The sequence below is a fragment of the Enoplosus armatus genome, chromosome 2 (genome assembly GCF_043641665.1).
Source record: "Enoplosus armatus isolate fEnoArm2 chromosome 2, fEnoArm2.hap1, whole genome shotgun sequence".
In the NCBI taxonomy this organism is placed as follows: Eukaryota; Metazoa; Chordata; class Actinopteri; order Centrarchiformes; family Enoplosidae; genus Enoplosus; species Enoplosus armatus.
In genome coordinates this window covers 6765775-6784988 of record NC_092181.1, presented here as the reverse complement: position 1 = coordinate 6784988, position 19214 = coordinate 6765775, and the positions used below count along the sequence as shown (strand labels likewise).

The following is a 19214-nucleotide window of genomic DNA, read 5'->3' as shown; positions in this document are numbered from 1 at the left end:
TGACTGTGTGTGTGTGTGGGGGGGGGGGGTCTGATTCTGATTCTGGTGGGCGGGAGCGGACACTAAGGTGGTGCTCTACCTCAGCCACTCAGTGGTTAGCCAGCGGTGGCGGTTATCAACCCGAGCAGCCGTCGGCTTGGCTTAATTTGCCAGGAAGTGAGTGTTGTTTCCTCAGGATGTTCGTGCCGCCCGGCTCTTTGCTGTTGTGGAATGTTCTCCTCTGGTCTCCTTCATGTGTGTGTGTGTGTGTGTGTGTGTGTGTGTGATGGTAGTCATAATAATGCTGTATTGCTTGGGGTGCAGTAGTCAGGCCTTTGACCTGTGGCCTTGGCTGGCAAGGCCGGTGCAGGTAGAGAGGAGAACAAGACGGGGACAACAGTCTTTGTTTAGCTAAGCACATTTCCTGAAGTGGAGATAATAGTTTAGCTCGGCCACTGAAAACTGTTTTCACTGACATAAATCTCAGTCTGGCTCTTAGAACACATGTAGGTGGAACCATTTTCACTGGTCCACATACTCTCCATCATGACTTCCCGAGGTGTAATCCTGGTGAACTACTGTTATATCAAAATCCGTCTCATCTGGTAGAGGGGGCGTCCCATGTACAAAGGTTGAGTCCTTGTCGGAGTGGCCAGGGTTGGAATCCGGCCCTGCATGTCATCCCCTCTCTGTCTCCCCCCTTTCCTGTCTCTCTCGACTACCTATTTGGGAAAAAATGCCCCCAAAAAATAATGTTTAAAAAAAAAAAAAAAAAAAAGTTTTCTTCCTGTAAAACAAAATGTCGTGTGCTTACATCAGCTTGAACCAACCGATTTCAACCAATAATATCATGACATTCATCCATCAATCGATCTTCAACTTTTTGCGCCCCAGAGCTTACATTCATTAGTTAGCTAGCTAGCAACAGCATGGCACGTGGGCTATGACACGCCCACTTTTCAACGTTCAAATCAAATTCCTCCCAACGTCATGTCCCGCCCACCTCCTCCTTCCTGTTTCACTCAGAAATGCGTCACGATATGATGATGTAAGATACTCTCCAAATGCCGTTACATCTTGACTATAACTGAATAAATATGACAAATACATAATCATATAAATACATAAAGTGAAATATTAACATATATATTTCTGTTAGATCTGTTATTATTAAGTCTGTTAATTATTCCATGATGGCATTTTCCCTCATGACACTTTTATTTCATAATGTCACTTCATGACAATGGACTTTTCACCAGTGTTCGCCCCCTCTCTTTTCAGCCAATCACATGTGCCTTCAGTCTCCTAGCAGGCTAACTAAATGTCAGTTAGCCGGCTAGATCCAGTTAGCTACGACAACCAAAGAGAAAGACTGTGTTTTTGTTCTTCACAAAGCTGAAATAATTAGCTAGCTGCTTCTGCCAATAGTGGTTCTTAACTAATGCTGAGTGATAATCCCCAGCTCGCAAACCCAACCCAGCTAGTTAGCTGGTTAGTTAGGTAGCATGTGTAGCCTTGTCAAGATAAATTAAAGGAGAGGTCAGGTGCTGTTTATTTACAGCAGAGTCAGAATCACTTTGACAGTGTTGTTGCTTCAGCTAACAAGAGCTAGCTAGCTAAGTTTAGTTAACAGTTGGCGAGGATGCTAAGGGGCTGGGGAGTGTGATTGGCTGAAAGGTCAGGGTGTTGACACCTCCACTGTAAAAGAAAACAGACATTTGAAAAGTACATTGGAAATAAAACTCTATAATTAAATAAATGTATTTACTCCTTTTCAAGTAAGTGACTTGTAATAATCGATAAAATTACTGAAGATTACCGAAGATGATTTATATATCTAACTCTATTACCTATTTCTGATTTATTTATTAAATATTGACTCTTTGGGGCTCCGTAAAACAAATTGTAACACTTAAATTGAAATGTTTGGCGGGGAGAGTTTTGATATCTGCTGTTCATTTGCAAACTGAACCCACTTGACCCATACTAAGGGCCAGAAGTCAGGATGCTTTGGCCTCTACTGCCTCGATATTGACCATTGTTTTTCCCCCCATTCTATCTCTTTAGGGGTCACCACCATTATGGAAGTGCAATACTAAATCACCGGAGTACCTCTTTAAAATGTTTTGTCTTATTCAAAAGCCGGAAAGATTTTAATGTATTAAAATCTACACAAATGTAATCAGTTTAAACTCCTTGTAATGACTTCATTTTGTCTGTTCAGCTGCTGTGGGCATATCAATTCTTGACTTCGGAAATTATATTAAACAAGGTGTACTTGAGTGTTCTCAACAGAGGCTTCAAGACCCCATCGGATTCAGTGCATCTTTTTTATTTAGAGTATTTACAGCTAGAAAATTCAGCTCCAGCTCCGAGTCCCGGTGGGACCACGCCGCCCCTCCCACTGGTCAAGTGAGGCCTGCACACAAACTGACTGGTCTATCTCGCTGTCAATCAACATATCAATAGCCCTGGTCCTTATAAGCACTTGGTTGTAACCAAGTGTGATAGCTCAATATTCCTTTTCTATTTTATTTATTGGTTATGAGGCTGTTGTAAGACCATAGCTGCTGCCAGTTTCACCAAAAACCTAAAAGATTTCACTGATTACTTGTTACTGTTCTGTAAGTTATCAGATTTAATTCTCATAAATTATTTTTGTAGGTGAATCTAAATTCTTCATGCCCATTATAAATCTTGAATGCAACTAGTCAATCAAAGAAATCTTAATTTTCAAGTAATCCTAGTAATGCTGAAAAAGATGTGTAATATATAAATGTATCCATGTTTGAAGCTAATAACAGACTTTAACAGGCTGATAAATGGAAGCAGTTTTTGGCCTTGGACTGAAAGGGTAAATCTATTACTCAGTACATTCAATTAGCCCACAAAGCATAATCTGCTTCCCTCACTAATCTGTCTCAATGAGAAGTTTGAGCTCCAGAACCGATATATATGAAGTAGATATTAAAGGACTGCAGAGCAACATTACAAACGGCAGAAACAGAGAAAATCCGGTGTTGTATTTGGTTTATTTCATTGATTCCATGTCCTGTCTTATAAACCACAGTCAGTCTAAAGTCACAGAGACAAACCTGATTGTTTTCATTTTTCCTTTCGTACTACTTTGTCAAAGTCTCTTCTTCTTTTTCTTCAGATCTAAAATCTTAAAACTCAAAGCAGGATACTTAGAGATGAATGTGATTCTGAGCAAAATGAGCTGATGAAGCAGTTGAGGCCTGCTAAACCGCAGAGAGCGCTAAAGAGCTCAGTGACGCGGTGACGGTGGAGACTTAATGTGGCGACTGCAACTGCAGCCGCTTATACACACAGTTTGGTGTGCGTTCCCAGTTCACTTTCAGCCCACAAGTTCATTCCTTCTGCGGGGGGGGGGGGGCAAAGCTCGGGACTGATGCAGAGCGGGTGAGGTGGGCGTGGCAGGAGAGAAAGGAGGGGGGAGGCTGTTGGGGTACGTTGGCGATGAAAGGGGGCATGGCGGGAAAGATGCAGTGAGTGTGCGTGTGAGTGTAAGGCTGCCCCCACTATTTTCCTTTCCACCTCACTGAGGCTAAGGCAAACAAAATGCCAGCAGAATTAAAAACAATTACAAAACAGAAAGAGAGAAAAAAAAGATTTAAAAAAAAAAAGAAGCTGAATAAGCAAAGCTGCAGCCCCGGAGAAGAGGCACATTGATGGTGATACTGCACAAAAAAAAAAACACAAAACTTTATCAAACAGCACCACAGTGACAATTTCCATGATCTCTAGAGTGACACTGTGACGGACCGCACCTGCCCATCGTGCTGCAGACAGGCTGGCAGTCGCTCGACATTGGTTTGAGGGGGCTCGTGAAGTACCTGAGCGAGATTTAGAACGCTGACTAAAACTTGACACAGTGAGCATGTACAGGTGCAGGAGTTAAATAGAGTGCCGCAGCGCTGATGCCCCCCGGTAACATGCAACTCACTTTATGCCGCCAACTGTAACCAAGTCTGGCAATAAAATCAAAATCAAAATCAAAAGACGGGGAAAAAAAAGAAAAAAAAAAAGACAGAAGGCGAACAGCACTGAACAGCAATGGGGCGGCAGGTGATGAGTCACATAACCTAGAAGTTCTCTAAACCTACTGTGTGCTCAAAGGGAGTCATGGCTGGTTGGAAATAAGAAAGCTGCCCCTCCACTTAGATACACAACCAGGTTCAACTTCTACTCATGTTTTCCACGAGCCAGGAAAAGATGGGCTGGCACACGGGGCAAACTAAACAAAAGGTGGGCTTTTGGGACCAGTGCACTCGTCTGAAGCAGGTCAACAAAGCATTTGCAGGGCTTCTTTCGCAATCTTCTGATCTTCTCTACATGGGGAGGGATTTGGACGTACTACGTTTAGACAATTACAGGAAAATCAATTAAATTGATATCTTTCCCGTCACTGGTGTGAGTGGATGGGGTAAAAATGGCACTCCAAGTATATAAAAAGAAAGAAAAGAAATGACACTGCTATGAACGGACATGAGAGTGTGTTTGTATTGCTATACTGTGGCACCTCTGGGTGCTGCAGGTCGGGTACTGGGAAAGTACAACTGTGCTAAGCTATCGACCGCGCGCGCTGCTGCTATTGCCTTCAAACTGAAACGTCGAGGGAGGAGCTTGAGGCTGAATCACGGGAGGTTTTTATTGCTTTGCAGGGCAGGAAGGCAGTTGTCAGACTGGGTGCTTAGCTTCAACCAATCTAGCCCTCCCCTTATATCTGCTAGACAAAAGGGCATGTATCATCCTCGGGGCAATGGAGGTTTTTTCCCTTTTTACAGGCGATGAGTTAAAAAACAAATGAACCAACAAAAGCATCCCTCTGAGCCACAATAAAGGGACTTGCATGGGAAATATGATTATGTTTGGCACGCTGGGGTCAGGGAGAGAGAAGGAGAGTTCTAGCATGGGAGCAAGCATCCTTTTTGGGCATCAATTAAGTCCAAGCCTATGAAGACCCACTATGGGGCACATCTGTGCTGTAATCCACTTTAACACACACACGCACAAACAAACACTCAACACGTCTGCCCGGTCGACGTGTCAGGCAACAATGAGCACAGTCCACCATCTCTGGGTCCGTCCTTAACACACGTCTTTGCCGGCGGGGCAGCAAAGTAGCAAAACTCTGAGTCCTTTGGCTGCGAGACGGCCATCAAAATGAATTTAGAAACACACCAGGGTCCAGCGGAGGGCGAGTCCGTGTGTCCTGCACTAGTGAATGTGTTCTAACAGTTTGAACCCGTTGTCCAACGGGCGACCCCCCCCCCCACCCCCCCCCCCCCCCCCCCCCCCCCCCACGCCCACCCTCGCCACGTCTTGGTTCGCTGGGGTTACAGTTCGTTCAGGTAGTGATGCTCGCTGCGCGGCGAGGAGGAGCCCCAGTGATCGGTGGGTACCCTTCTTTAAAATAGAACCTCTATTCTTCTGTATACGCTATTTAAATATACACACTCCTCAGCACAGCCAAGTCTACAATCATTAGCTTCATAATAAGAATATGAATAAACAATGAGAATAATAATAATAATATATATATCGTCGTTCGTAGCATGAGTTTTTGTCAGCAGCCATCACTAGAACATTCAGGGTGGTAATTGCATATGTACAACAAAAACGTCATTTACATCCCGGAGATAGAGGCTCAGGGTCAGAAGTCATATGTGTTGGTTTTGTTGGCAAGGGGAGGGGGGGTGAATGCTGGTGTGTTATCTGAGCCTCTTCTCTGCTGAGTAGATGGACATGTAGTAGTCGTTGCTGCCTACCGCCAAGTGGGGCTGGAGGGAGACAAAGAGGAAAGACAGGTTTACTACAAAAGCGTGAACTAACGCAAAATGTTGAGTGAATACCAGTTTCAGTGGCAATGAGCTAAAGTAGAAGTCTGAAGTGCTGGGAAAAAGTAGGTAGTTCATATCAAACTTTAAAAGACACGTTCACGTGCAGAATATTAGCGTGCGACCTGGGCCCGTAGCGATCAAGCTTCTCAGAGTGTCAAAACACTTCAAACTGGGCAAGAATTTCTCACACTGACACAATTTGGGTTCTACTTTTATGATGAGGAGTGAAGATAAATTACACTCACGGGACTTGAAGAACTAAGTACCTCAGGCTGTACACAGAAGTGGTGCCGCGGCATGCTAACAGCTAACAGTTGCCAGAAAATGGCTTCTTTGGAGGGCAAGATTTACAGATAAACAAGAATGCTGATTTGACAAAGATGGTATACTTGCTGACACTGTCCATCAGAATCAGAAATATGTTATTGATCCCCAGGGGGGGAAACTGTACAGTACCCATGAAGCTATAGGTAAAGACGTTCATGACATTCTGCTCAGAAATACACTCGTCTACTCGCTAATTTGCTCGTGCTAGCAACAAGAAAAATGCAGCTGTGCAGCTCTGAACGACCATAAGCAGAATGACTGGTGGATCCACGCTATGGGGATTATATAAGCTAGTTGTATATAATGTTCTCCAGAAATGGACCTTTCCAACGTGTTGATATAGGTTGGTCGAGGTACGGACCAACCTGTAGGTATAGAGTCGTGTTTCTGGCCACCTGTAAGTCTTTTTAGCTCTGTTTTGGTCTCCACCGACTCTTGAGAAAAATATCTGGCTCTTAAGGCTCCACTACGTCCACCTGTTAGTCGCTAACTGTGTCTGTCTGCTGCTTGGTGTTGTGGCAGGTAGTGTACAACAGTGTTTAACAGCTTCTCCGCTGAAAACGAGGTTGATTAGAGCGGAGTTGCGGGCCACAAAACCAAAACAATGAGCTAGAAGAGGCTAAAAAGCTGTGTCGAGCTGTGAGGAACTGCAGAGTCAGGTGATAACTCTCTGTGGGTTCGTCACGACAAGGGACACTTGTTCCATTGTTTATAAAAAAGGTTGTTTCATGCTAAACTTGAGTGCAATACTCACTTGAGTATTTCCATTTGATGCTTCCTTTTACTGCGCTACATTTCAAATACTGTACATTTTACTCCACATTTATTTACATACATTTGACAGTGCAATACGTACATATATATATATATATATATATATATAGAAATACATATACATTGCTGCTGTATATATCTTTTAAACTTTTATTTTTCACTTAAATATTGTAAATGTGTATATTTTTATTTTCTATTTCTTATTTTTATATTTATTTCTAAATTATGCTGCTTCCTAATCTTGAATGGGAGACCAGTACTGTAAAATTTCCCCCCGGGGATCAATTAAGTATTTCTGATTCTGATTCTGATGTGACAGATATACTGCAGTTACTTGCTACTTTAAGATTTGTAACACATAACACGATCAATTTATAAAATATAATGTATTATTATAGATTAAACAACCCAAAGTAACTGTCTGATAACTACTGGCCTAGATGTACAACTGCATGAATGTCAATCCGGTTTATTGCAGAGTAGGTTTTCACATAGTGAGTGAAATACAAGAGTTTGTTTACCCAGTAAGGATGGAAGGCTAAACAGCTGATGGCCCCAATCCTTTGTCCCATGAAGCCGTCGTAGTATTTTATGTTGCTGATCACATCGCCGTTAGCGTTGTAGACTGCTATGAACTGGTTCATCGATCCACTGGAAGGAAACAGAGAGAGAGAGAGAGCTTTAAACATCACATCCATCATAAGCTGTGTGTACTGCATTGGATTTCTTTTGTGGTGAAATTTAACCTTCCGGATGGATGACAGTTGTTTGTTTTTTGTTTGTCAAGACAAGTGAATACAGTGCCGTGCCTCAGTATTCAGCCCCTTGGATTTTATCCACATTTTGCAGTGTTACAACCTGGAATTCAAACTGATTTTATTGGGGTTTTACCATTTGATTAACACAACATGCTTAGTGCTTTGAAGGTGCAGCAATTTTCAAGTCTCGCCACAGATCCTCAAATGGTTTGAGGTCTGTGCTTTTGAAATTCTTCACCTTAAACCATCCCAGTGTAGCTCCGGCTGGAAGGAGAACCTTCGCGCTGGTCTCAAGTCTCAGGCAGACTGGCTTCATCCATCGTGCCCTGAGCAGTTTCCCAGTAGCTGCTGGTGAAAAGCACCCCCCACAGCATGATGCTGCTGCCACCTCCACCATGGTGTGCCCAGAGTGATGTGCAGTGTGTTGGTTTCCGCCAACACACAGTGTTTGGCATCATCTGACCAGAGCACCTACTTCCACGTGTTTGCTGTGTCTCCCACATGGCTTGTGGCAAACTCCAAACGAGAGTTTTTATGGCTTTCTTCCTGCAAAGGCTTTCTTCTCGCCACTCTTCCATAGGCCAGATTCGTGGAGTGCACCACTAATAGTTGTCCTGTGGACAGATTGATCCTGTGGATCTTTCCAGCTCCTCCAGAGTTACCATTGGCCTATTGGTTTCTTCTCTGATTAACGCTCTCTTTGCCCAGTCTGCCAGTTAAGGTGGACGGCTTTCTCTTGGTGGATTTGTTGCCATATTCTTTCCATTTTCTAATGATGGCTTTAACGCTCAAAGCTCAAAGCTTTCGAAAACATTTTTAGAACCTAAACGTGACCTGAGCTCCTTGGTCTTCATGAAGCTGTTTGTTTAGTAATGTTCTATAACAAACTGTGAGGCCTTCACGGGACACGTGTATTTATATTGAGATTAAACTGCACTCAAGTGGACTCTATTTAACTCATTATGTGACTTTGGAAGGAAATTGGCTGCACCTGATCTTAGTTAGGGGTGTCACAGCAAAGGGGGTGAACAAAATGTGGTAAAGTCCTTATGCAAGGCAGTGTACAGAGAGAACGATATTTTACTCTCTTCTTCTTTAGACAAATGGAACAAAGTAAGGAAGACAGAAAAGGAAGCTTTATCTCGTAGGGACCTGACCATAACATTGTGGACACTTGATGAGCTTTTCTTGGGGCTGGAAGCTGCATCTACACAAACAAACTCACCAGGCGAACAAGTTGGCCTGTGGGTGGATGTCCAGGGCTGTTAACCCCTTCACTGTCTGCAGCACGTTGATGGAGTCTGGTGTCCGCGGTTCAAAGAATCGAACGTCTCCGTTAACACTGGTGGAGAGCGTCAAAGTCAGTACAGGCAGGGGGAAAAAAAAAAGGTTGCGTGAATGTTAACCTCCTTAAGAAATACCTGACGCTGATAATGTGTCCATCTGTCTCCCTCTGTAGATGAGCTTTGACCACCCAGGCTCCGTGCTCCCTGTAGGTCATCACCCGACTGCAGAAACAAGCAACAGACAGAACAAGTGTCAGCGGAGGTGTGTTCCTTCACAATGAGCTGACAGGAAACACCAGGACAGTAACACCAGATCTGTGAACATCCTCAGCTCCAGGATGCTCAGAGAAACCGTTATACAACAAATATAAAGCCAAGGGACGCTTCAAAAAAGAATCCATTGATATTCAGGGGAAAGGTTATAACACCAAAACAAACTGAGGAAAAAAATAAAAAAGGAAAAATAGACAATCTCGTAAAACCACGCAATTTCCCTATATAACTTTCATCCATATTTGTATTTCAAGTGTAAAATGTACACTGTCTTCTAATTTCTAGCTGCAAGGTACTTGGCCCTGTCAAATCCCATTAACATTCAAAGGGCTCTGTTGGCATACCATATTCCCACACACGTCTCTTTCTGCTGTAACGTGTAATATAGGTAAAAGACCACTGGGTGGCACCAACTGTCTCCTGGAGAGACTAAGATGGCATCAAGAGCTGAACACAAAAACCCTACAACCATCTTTTTAGAACTGGCCTGTACCTGAATTACCTGCTCCCCATTACGCTCACTATTAAACTTGGTCAAATACATCCTGACTGCAGGTGCAACTTCCTAAATTTCAAGGACAAAACATCAAATTTGATTGTTTTCTCCTACGGCTGAAAACAAGAGGCAGAAGGAGCAAAAGTAACACATCTTTTAGATTTAATCCGCAAAAACAGTATTTGTAAACTGCTGCACACATGAAGCATACAAAACATTTCATGAAGAATATTCCCAACATGACCGTATGTGGCGTCTCCTGGTCCTGGACTAATCTCAGGGGGAGCAACACAGTTGCTGAAAGATGTAACTCCATCCCTGAGGGAAACTATTAAATTAGCTTTACTTAAAAGATGTATGGGCCACTTCATGGTTTAACTGCTTTGTTTTTCCCATTTGGGACTAAAATTAAAATAATGTTTAACCAACTGGGGGGATACGGTGCCACCAGGGCCCATTAAAAGAGGTGGCAACCCCAAAGGGAGATTTACAGCACGCTATATGTAATAAGTATAGATCAGAGGAGTGAATAATGTAGGACTCTGTAGGAGTTAATGCTCACAGAAACTGCTGTGTGTGTTCCTGAATGGATTTAAATACTGGTGAGACAATAAGAAAAAAAAAGTTCTGTGAAATGAAACCATAAATTAATAATCAATCTCACCCTCTCTGTGATAAAACAGTGATGAGGTCAGAGTCTGCATGCAAGATCTAAGAGAGAGGGTGTGTTTTACCATTCATTCGGACCCATCCTCCTGTCGAACACGCGCACAGATCCGTCTCCCAGACCGGCAACGATGAGCGAACGCTGGGAATCGCAGGAGAGGCTGGTCACACAGCTGTCTGCTCCCGTTGGGATGTCCTGGCGGACGCACACAAACACACACATCCCCATTGAAGGTTTGTATAGAAAACTATCATGGCACCACTGTCATGACAACGCTCATTTCACACTAAACCCTTTTTCGAAATCATCAATCATGAGCTCTGTTGACTGCTGGCTCATTTGAAGTCGGACCCAGCAACAATATGCAGCCACAGGTGAGGCCGGGCCATTTGTACTTGTATTAAGACCATCCATCAAGACAATGATTAGCACACCGAGGAGCCATTAGACGCGTAAACACAAAGAAAAAAAAGGAAAAGAGGAAACCACACTAATGGCGCTGGCTCTGCCACAGATTTCCATTCGTTTACTAAAACCGACAACAGCATGAGTATACTGTAGTAAAGCTAAAAGCCAGAGGATCACAGACATGATTTATTCATGTTCAGACAACACTCGGCAAAGAATGTGAGGGTCTGAGGATGGTGTCAAAGGACCAGCCACGTTGTTCTCTAAATTAAAGGGGTTCATCTTCTGTAAAGTGTTCATTACTGGACTTCAGCTCTAGATTGACAGACATGGTTCAGCTTGCAGCAGTCTAAGCTCCTCAGCTATATTGTGCAGCTATACTCGTGCTGTGCTTTAAGCTTAATGGTACCACGGCGTACATTTTAGCTTCATGCTAACGTTGACATACTGACATGTCTCCTGGTGGAGCTAAATTCAAGTCTTCAAAGTCTTCATGGATCTTCAAAGTCATCTTCTGCACATAGACCGACGGACTAACACACTTATTTTTTAAGCCAGTTGCCGGGTGTAAAATTCACATGACGTAACTTCATTATATGCCTCTACGTCACCAGTTTTAACAACAGTATTATTTTGGAAACAGAAGCTGAACGGCACAGGAGTAGTGTAGGTGCTTATATGTAGACTGCCAGAATGTTCTTTACAAAGACATCAAACTGAAGGAAAGAAAGGGGACCAGAAGGGTCTCGAGACTAGAAGCACGTCAGACAGCAACCAATTCTTCAACTTCCCAGACTGCAGCCTCTTAACACTGCTAATCCATTCATTTCATAGAATTGAGCTGTCGTCACACAACCATCTTAAGCTCCAAGTTACTACAGGCGCAGCACAATACCTGGACCTTCATCTCCCTGTCGGTGTCCCAGATCCTGATGACTCGGACATCTCCAGACGTCATGAGGAGACCCGTCTCCTGCTCCCAGTCGACGACCATGCCGGCACCTGCGACACAGCATATACACACAAACACACATGAACATACACCAGCGCTGTGAGTTGTTATTTTACATCTGGACTGAATTAAAACAAAACAGAGGGCGGCGTTTTATCACATACTGAAAAAAAAAAAAGCTTCAGAATGGTGCCCGATATCTGATATATGAGTAGAAAATATTAAATTACTGAGAATAATTTGTACACAATATGTGAACGGCTGTTTTAATTTACGGTTTTTCAACAGAGTTAATTTAATTTACAAGTGAACCCTCACACACATAAACACACAGGAACACAGCTGTTAAACACAGCGAGCATGTGTTGATCACCCAAATACACAGCACGCACAATCTGTTGGAGGTTTCATAAGGCTCTAGCTGCCACATGTAGCAAGTCAAATGACAGATTAGCGTAAAGGCTTCCTGCACCACTGTGTAACTAATACATACATCTCAAAGGATTCAGCAAAACCCAACACACGCTACAGGTGCATAAGCTATAACCTTTTATGTCAGTGTATAAAGTTATATACCACACACTGTCACCAAGTGTTTTTGATAAAAGTTCCACATTTCTGAGTGTACAAACGTGCACTTCAAGCAGATGGAAGCATGGTTTAGCATTTTTGCATCCTTCCCGTCAAGATGACCGCTGGGAGATGCAAACACTGACCCTGGAACTGAGCCTGTCAGCAGATTCTGGCTTACTGTAGATGAGTCAAATGGCACTTGGGTGAGAAAGTGAGGAGGGAGGAAGCTGAAGACAGCAAGGCTCTTCATATGTTGGCAGTCACAGCAGGAATCAAGTGAGCAGTGCCATGTCAGCCACACTTGCCCTGCTGGCTCAGTGATGCCTGGCGGAGGCCTGTGGCTGCAGCCTGAAGGCGCCAGCACTCTTCAAATGAAGCACTTGTCGGAATCCTAGAACAGGCTCGGAAACCCTCTCCCTCGCCGCACCTTTCCGATGTCTGAAAATTGCTGTAACTTTCAGAAACCGGCAATCCGACCGTCATGGCCACTTCACACAGCAGTTGGCCAGGTGTGTAGAGGCGAGAATGTAAGCAGGGTTTACATCTATGGACGAAGACCAACTGCAGGCGGACGAAGTGTGCGACAACGTCCCGGCCACTTTTTGCTTTGGGCCCATTAACATTCGCAAGCTAGCGAGTAGCTGAGGCTTTAGCACAAACTGTGTAAACAAGCAACCTACAACATTCTCCAACAGTGGATCTGACTTTGCTCGATGTTTCGGCTTGTATCTGTAATCTTGGACACACGGTCAAACAAAAGAGGGATCGCACAAACTACAATAACAAACTTCCTGCCGCACCACTGTATCACAGGTTTTTGGCAAGTCACCACAAAGCCTCCAGGCTTACTTCACCCCCATTTTGGGCAGTGGGCAAACATTCACGTAGGGAAAAGTACTTTTCTGGGGGATTTGATGCTTTCAGTGATATTCGATAGTAGAGAGATGACAGAAAATGAAGGCAGAGAGATCGGGAATGACATCAACGAAGGTCACTGGTCAGACACGGACCTTGAGTTTTTTTTTGGTCAAAAAAGGTTTGTTGTTCGGATCTCAGCGGCTCCACAGATGTAGAAAGTATCATTTCGGCTTAACTGGACCGTCAGCAGCAGTTGGAGAATCACATATCCCACAAGCCGCAGAGCTGAGGAGAGCGTTGATGCTGTTTTGATAATGGAAGTTTATATGATGAAGGATAAAGGACTCCGGAAAACAAAATGCACATGAAAAACACTCTCCATCTGTCTCTCACAAGGATGCTTTTACCACAGACACGACAGAAACAGCACCCTTTTCTCTCCTCTTGAAGCTCCTCACACCATGCTTCGTGTCTTCCATTTCCTCCTCCCTTTTCTCTCTTAGTCACTTCCTCCTCCTGTTTTTGTCACAATCAATAACCATCTCCAGCTCACCCACCTATGTCACCACCTTGCTTTATACATTCACTTCTTTCTTTAATGCAGCTTCTTTCTTCCTAATTGGCTCCCTTTACTCAATTTTGAAGTGAAGTGAGAAGGATGAGGACTCCATTACTTTGCTCTTCTCTAGCCTCACAGAACAATGATGAACATGCGCATCATTTGTGATCCTCCCCCCCTCATCTCCATGTGCCTCCTTTAGGAGTCGTGACGTGTCGTGATTTACTTTCTCCTGCTGAACCATCTGTGACGGGGCTTTCTACTGTTCTACTTGGCACAGGTTGTCAGGAAAACCCGAGTCCCATGTGGTGCCTTCAAATCCTCCGCTGTGACGTCATCCGGCCCGCACAGGCGTCACACTGCCGGTAGCGTGGGCACATGCGTGGTGGTGGTGGGGGGGGGGGGGGGGGGGGGGGCAGACAGGGAAAACCACTCAGTCAGCGACACGTTCACAGTCGCATGAAGGCATACTTGATGCTGGCTCATTTCAGAAGCTGTGAGAAGAGAGGAGGCATTCCCTTTGAAGCTGGCAGCGCTGCGATGAGGGAATCTGGGTTACAATGAGAGGGGTGGAGAACAGAAGATTCCCCAACACACAAAGGCGTGTGCTTGTATTTCCTCTAAAATAAAGACCAAACCTTCCTAAGATTTCAATTCAGTTTTATGCATCCTTATCGTTCCCTGTGTCCTCCCAGGAATCCATTATGGGCAAAATATAATGTGTATGAGAGAAGACCCCGCCCATGACAGTTATAACAATTCTCAAGTCAAGTCAACTTTTACCTACTTTATCGTTGCATCCATTTACGTTTTTATTTCCAAATAAAGCGGTTTAGATAATACGGCTAACCAGTTTGCTTGTCTGTCTGACGTTTCTTGCTTCCTTGTTGCAGTGATGACACCACAGTGTTGTCATAACCAGTAGAAAAGATGGGCAAAAGTACGAAAAAACATCCAAGGTGTCATGAATTACTATTATTCTTTTAGTGATAAAGCAGGACCCACATTAAGGCCCATACCACGTCGGCAGATGGGCTTTAATGGTGCATATTCTCAAACAAATGGTTATTATATTAGCACAAACCAGTTGGCTTTTCGGGCACCTGGAGTTCTGGGCCTTCCCATCTGTCTTCCCATCCCTTCCATCAATCTCTCTGGCTCTTGACCCAGCTACCCAGTTCATCCCAAATATTTCCCTCGTTACCTTCTCTTTTTCTCCTTTTCAGGAGACTAAATCCTCCCTGACTCCAATCAAACAAGTTTACCAGGAGTTCAGGGGGGTCAGAGCTCACAGATCTGAGACCTTAAACCCACCATTCACAAGTTTGTCTCTTGTGGTCAACACTCGGCAAACGGGTTAAAATTCCGCACTAGAGGGAACCTTTGCGGGGCTGAGCGGGTCTTAGTTACCCACGCAGAAATCAATATGGACATGGAGAATAGAGATGTGAGAAGGAAGAGCAGGAGCAAAAGAGTGTGGGCAATGTTTCCTCAGCTGTAAATCTTACCACCTTACAGAGGTGGAGGTATAGATAGCTTCGATGAACATTCTCTCTTTAAGCCTTGTCTCTTTCCCTTTCTGCTTGGGATCAAATGTTCTACCATAACAATATCAAAAACTGTAATGATATTGTTAGCAGAATGGCTTTTCCCGTGTTGAATCTTCGGCAAATGGAGAAAAAAAAGCTACTTTTAACACCACTAACAGCCGGGCTGTCAGCAGTGGCAGTAGATCATCTTGTTCCTGTGCCAGTTTGCCGAGACAATCCTTAATTTGTGATATATTTATCTATTCCTTTGCATAAACATCTTTCTTTCGCTCCCTCTCTTTTCTCTCTGGAGAGGGCCCCTCTCCTCTGCATTCTTATTCTGCACCATTATCTCCAGTGATGGACTAGCTCTCCCACACACTGCAGCTCATTAAACCAGTGCCGCGGCCTTCCTGGTTCTTCCTCTCCCTCAGCGTTTTCCCCTCTCTTCCCTTCATCGTGTTTGCTTTGAAAAGGTCCTCCAGGACTCCGGTAATAAACCTTCTCCAGGATTACTGGGGACTTACCCAGCATGCATGAGCCTCTAATAGAAGATGACGTTATCTATGGGAGCGCTCTGACTGGCAGGGAGACTTCCCCTGCCATGGCATTTATCTAAACTTTGGAAGCAGAGGCCTGGCATTTGGAGGTAAAAAGCTTTGACCTGGCTGGTTGAAAAAGACCTCGTGAAATGAGGCATAACCTACATGACATTAGCACTTGATGACCTGATTATTGTGGACAGGAGATTAACACTAATTTCTTAAATGATTTTACATAGTTCACAACAGTTAACCCATGATTTCAGACGACTTTACAAATCCTATCAAATCACATCGCAACTTTTTGATGGAGGAGTCAATTATGCAGGAGAGGCTCAACTTGTGACGGTATACTCACTATTTAACATTAAAAAGCAGTGCACACCATCTGTATTTAACAAATCCCCCTATGCAAACGTTTTTTATTTGATGTAAGCTTCTGTTTCACTATACAAAGGCAACAATCTGTAACTGGCGTAGAGTTCTGCACAGGGCCGAACTGGCCCGTACCCAGGCCTTTCAGACCCAACCTGATTGAACTCGCCTGGTACAGAAAAATGTCCTGACCGGATCCCCATTGGTTTCAGGTTGCTGAACTCCAAAATGGTAGTTTCGGAGCGGTGACCTAATGGTTTCAGATCTCCTGCCTTTCTGCTATATTCTCCAACAACATATACGGGAACACTTGTCTACTTGGTGTTATTCTTGACCTACAGTATACTGAAGCTTTGCATTCCAGTAAAAGCAAGCGAGTCTGCCTGGAGTCTCTTTTTCCTGAAACTTCCAAATCATGTGCCTCTCTCCAACCCCGCACCGAGCCCCTTGTTCTGGATTTAGCAAGTTCCCAGAACCCCGACGTTAACAAGGCACCAGGCAGTGCAGCCAAATGTAGAGCAGGACACAGCGTCTGCCTCCCTAAAGCCAAAGAGGAGAGGGCTGCCCTACTTTCACTTATGCAGCCAAAAGAAAAGGGACGAAGAGACGGAAGATAATGTAGGAAAAAAAACATCCCCAATCTTCAGTGACTGCAGGGGTAGGAATGAGTAGAGGGAGGGGATGGAGGTAAATGAAGAGTTGAAACATTATTAACACTATGTGGACCAGAACTTAATTAGATCGACTCTCAATCTAATCTGCAGAGATGTGAAATCAGTGTGCTGTGCAGTAGCCGTAGGAATAGTTTCTCCACTTTGTGCCAGTCAGGTTCCCATAATTTCACTGGTTCCTCTGGAGTTTAACAGGCTAATCCCTTCAGTGAGACGGACTGGGCGGCCCTATGCTATTAAAATCACACAGCATCGACACGCTCCCAATTAAACACCGACACCTTTGGGACCAGTGTATTTTTTGTGCATGAAAGAAGCCATTTTTAGGCGAAGATGAGTAATGGGGGCAGTGCCTTTTAGAAGAGAGAGCTTGGCTCGAGATCCGTTTTGAAGCGAGTTTTGTGTTGTGGTTTTCAGCCAAATACCCAAATGTGCAAAAATGCTCTGCAGTTGACAGTTTGCTAAACCCCTCCCCCAAACACTAATTGTCCAATTATAGCATAGCAACCAAAACTAGGCATGGCAGGTCTGTCAAGCTTTGGATTTCTCCACATGCTGTGGTGGTGTCCTTGGGGCTGCAGTATGAGGGATACGAGGCCACAACCAAATATACAAGAGCAAAAGTGTAAGGAATGGATTAAACTGTGTTTTTATCTGTTTAAATGTAAGCTGTAAACTTAAGCAAGTCCAGCTACCTAGCTTGCAGTAGTAACAAAATATTACTTCTGAAGCCAAAGAGCACATCATTAACTAACTACAATAGTTTGTGGGGTAACACTTACATTAAAGCTCTGTTCATGACGTGCACATCCATCTATCCTGGATGCTGTCAGAGTTCAGTCTAACGTTAGCAGCTCTGTCCTGCTCTTTATTGGATTTGTGCAAATTTTCTGGCAAATCCTGCCAACTTCACCTGAGATAGCGTTATGTTCGCCAAAGACATCAGTTAGTCCTCAGTGCCTTTTTTTCTGTGAAAAACTTACACTGTGCAAAATACCAAGTATTGTGAGCTAAGCAGCCATTTTTATTTTAGAATGAAATATGCGTCTGATCTTATATTATTCCCTGTCATATTAATAACAACAGGACTAACTTGCGCTACACTGCAATACAAGAGCAATGTGGTTTCTTTATTTATATGTCTTCTACATGGATCATCATTTGACTTTTTGCCTGGGACATACAGCTTTAGCTTCAGTCTTTCAGCATGATATCATGTAGGTTGCCACCAAGTGCATATTAATGGCCACTTTCACAGGGTTCTCATTATAAAATGAGTCACCTGGAAATATTAAAAAGTCAGCCAAGTTTTCAACTTACTCATAGAGCTAACTAGCTTCATTAGCTAGTTAGCTTCAGCTGATTACATATGTCAGCAACAGTTGTCATTTAAGCAGGAAAATCGATGGTCATCGGCTAAAACTAAGAAGCCTTTTGTCTAAAATCAAGGACCCAAAATGACTAAGAATTTATAGTGGTAGATCTGCCCCCATTATCATTGTAAACTGAATATGTGTTGTGCTAGAATTGAAAGGCCAGACAGGCATGACAACAGTAACTAAAGGGACATGTCAGTACTTGTAGAAACACATTACCCCTACTGCTATAGTGAGTCTTCTAACTTTTGGGGTGACTGCCAGGGATGAAGTGATGGAGCCTCACTGGACGGATGAAGGGATGAGGGTGATGGTTGGGGGAAAAATAAAACAAAAAAAGAGGCCCGCTGCCGGCTGTTTAGTGCAGCACCTTTGCTCTGGGAGTGAGGGAGTGGAGAAGAGAATGGCGACACTCACCTCCTTGCTTACTCCTGTCAAGATAGATGGAGACCCTTCTGGCCAGACCTGCGAGCAAGGGGGAGGGAGCAAATGGAAGGGGGGAGGAGGGGAGGGAGGGAGGGAGGAGAGCGGGAACGTAACAAAGCAAGCCACAAATTAGCAAGGACTCCCCATGCATGCAGACCCACAGAATCACACACATACACACACACTTAAAAGTGTGACTTCATGAGTATACTCCAGATGCATTCAAACAGCAGAGGGATGAACAAGGCTGCTGTTTCCCAGCAAGGCGTCTCCCAAATGACTAACAGTGATATGGCGGGATCAAAGAGTGAATGGAGAGAGACTGAGAGAGAGGCACAAGCTGAGCTGCTGCCTCTGCATTACAAACAGCCTATCAACCTCCAAGCCTGCAGGACACAGACTCCCAAATCCCTTCACCACAGGGCAACAGCTTGACTAGAGAGGACCCTGAATGTGTATGTGCATGGGAATGAGAGTTTGAGCGGGGTCGACAGTGAAAAGGACATACAGAAATAATTCAA

The 19214-nt window shown here is 44.1% G+C and overlaps 1 protein-coding gene across 1 annotated transcript in view; it reads right to left on the bottom strand.

Moving 5' to 3' along the window:
- Positions 1–5583: 5583 nt before the first annotated feature.
- rptor (regulatory associated protein of MTOR, complex 1) overlaps positions 5584–19214 on the bottom strand; it is a 148343-nt gene continuing 134712 nt past the window's right edge. Inside the window, exons 30-35 of the mRNA XM_070917670.1 lie at positions 11728–11834; positions 10492–10619; positions 9124–9210; positions 8928–9044; positions 7466–7595; positions 5584–5783 (exon numbers count right to left, since the gene is read on the bottom strand). Of these exons, the coding sequence (XP_070773771.1) occupies positions 5715–5783; positions 7466–7595; positions 8928–9044; positions 9124–9210; positions 10492–10619; positions 11728–11834 (638 nt within the window). The 3' untranslated portion in view covers positions 5584–5714. The remainder of the gene's footprint in view (positions 5784–7465; positions 7596–8927; positions 9045–9123; positions 9211–10491; positions 10620–11727; positions 11835–19214) is intronic.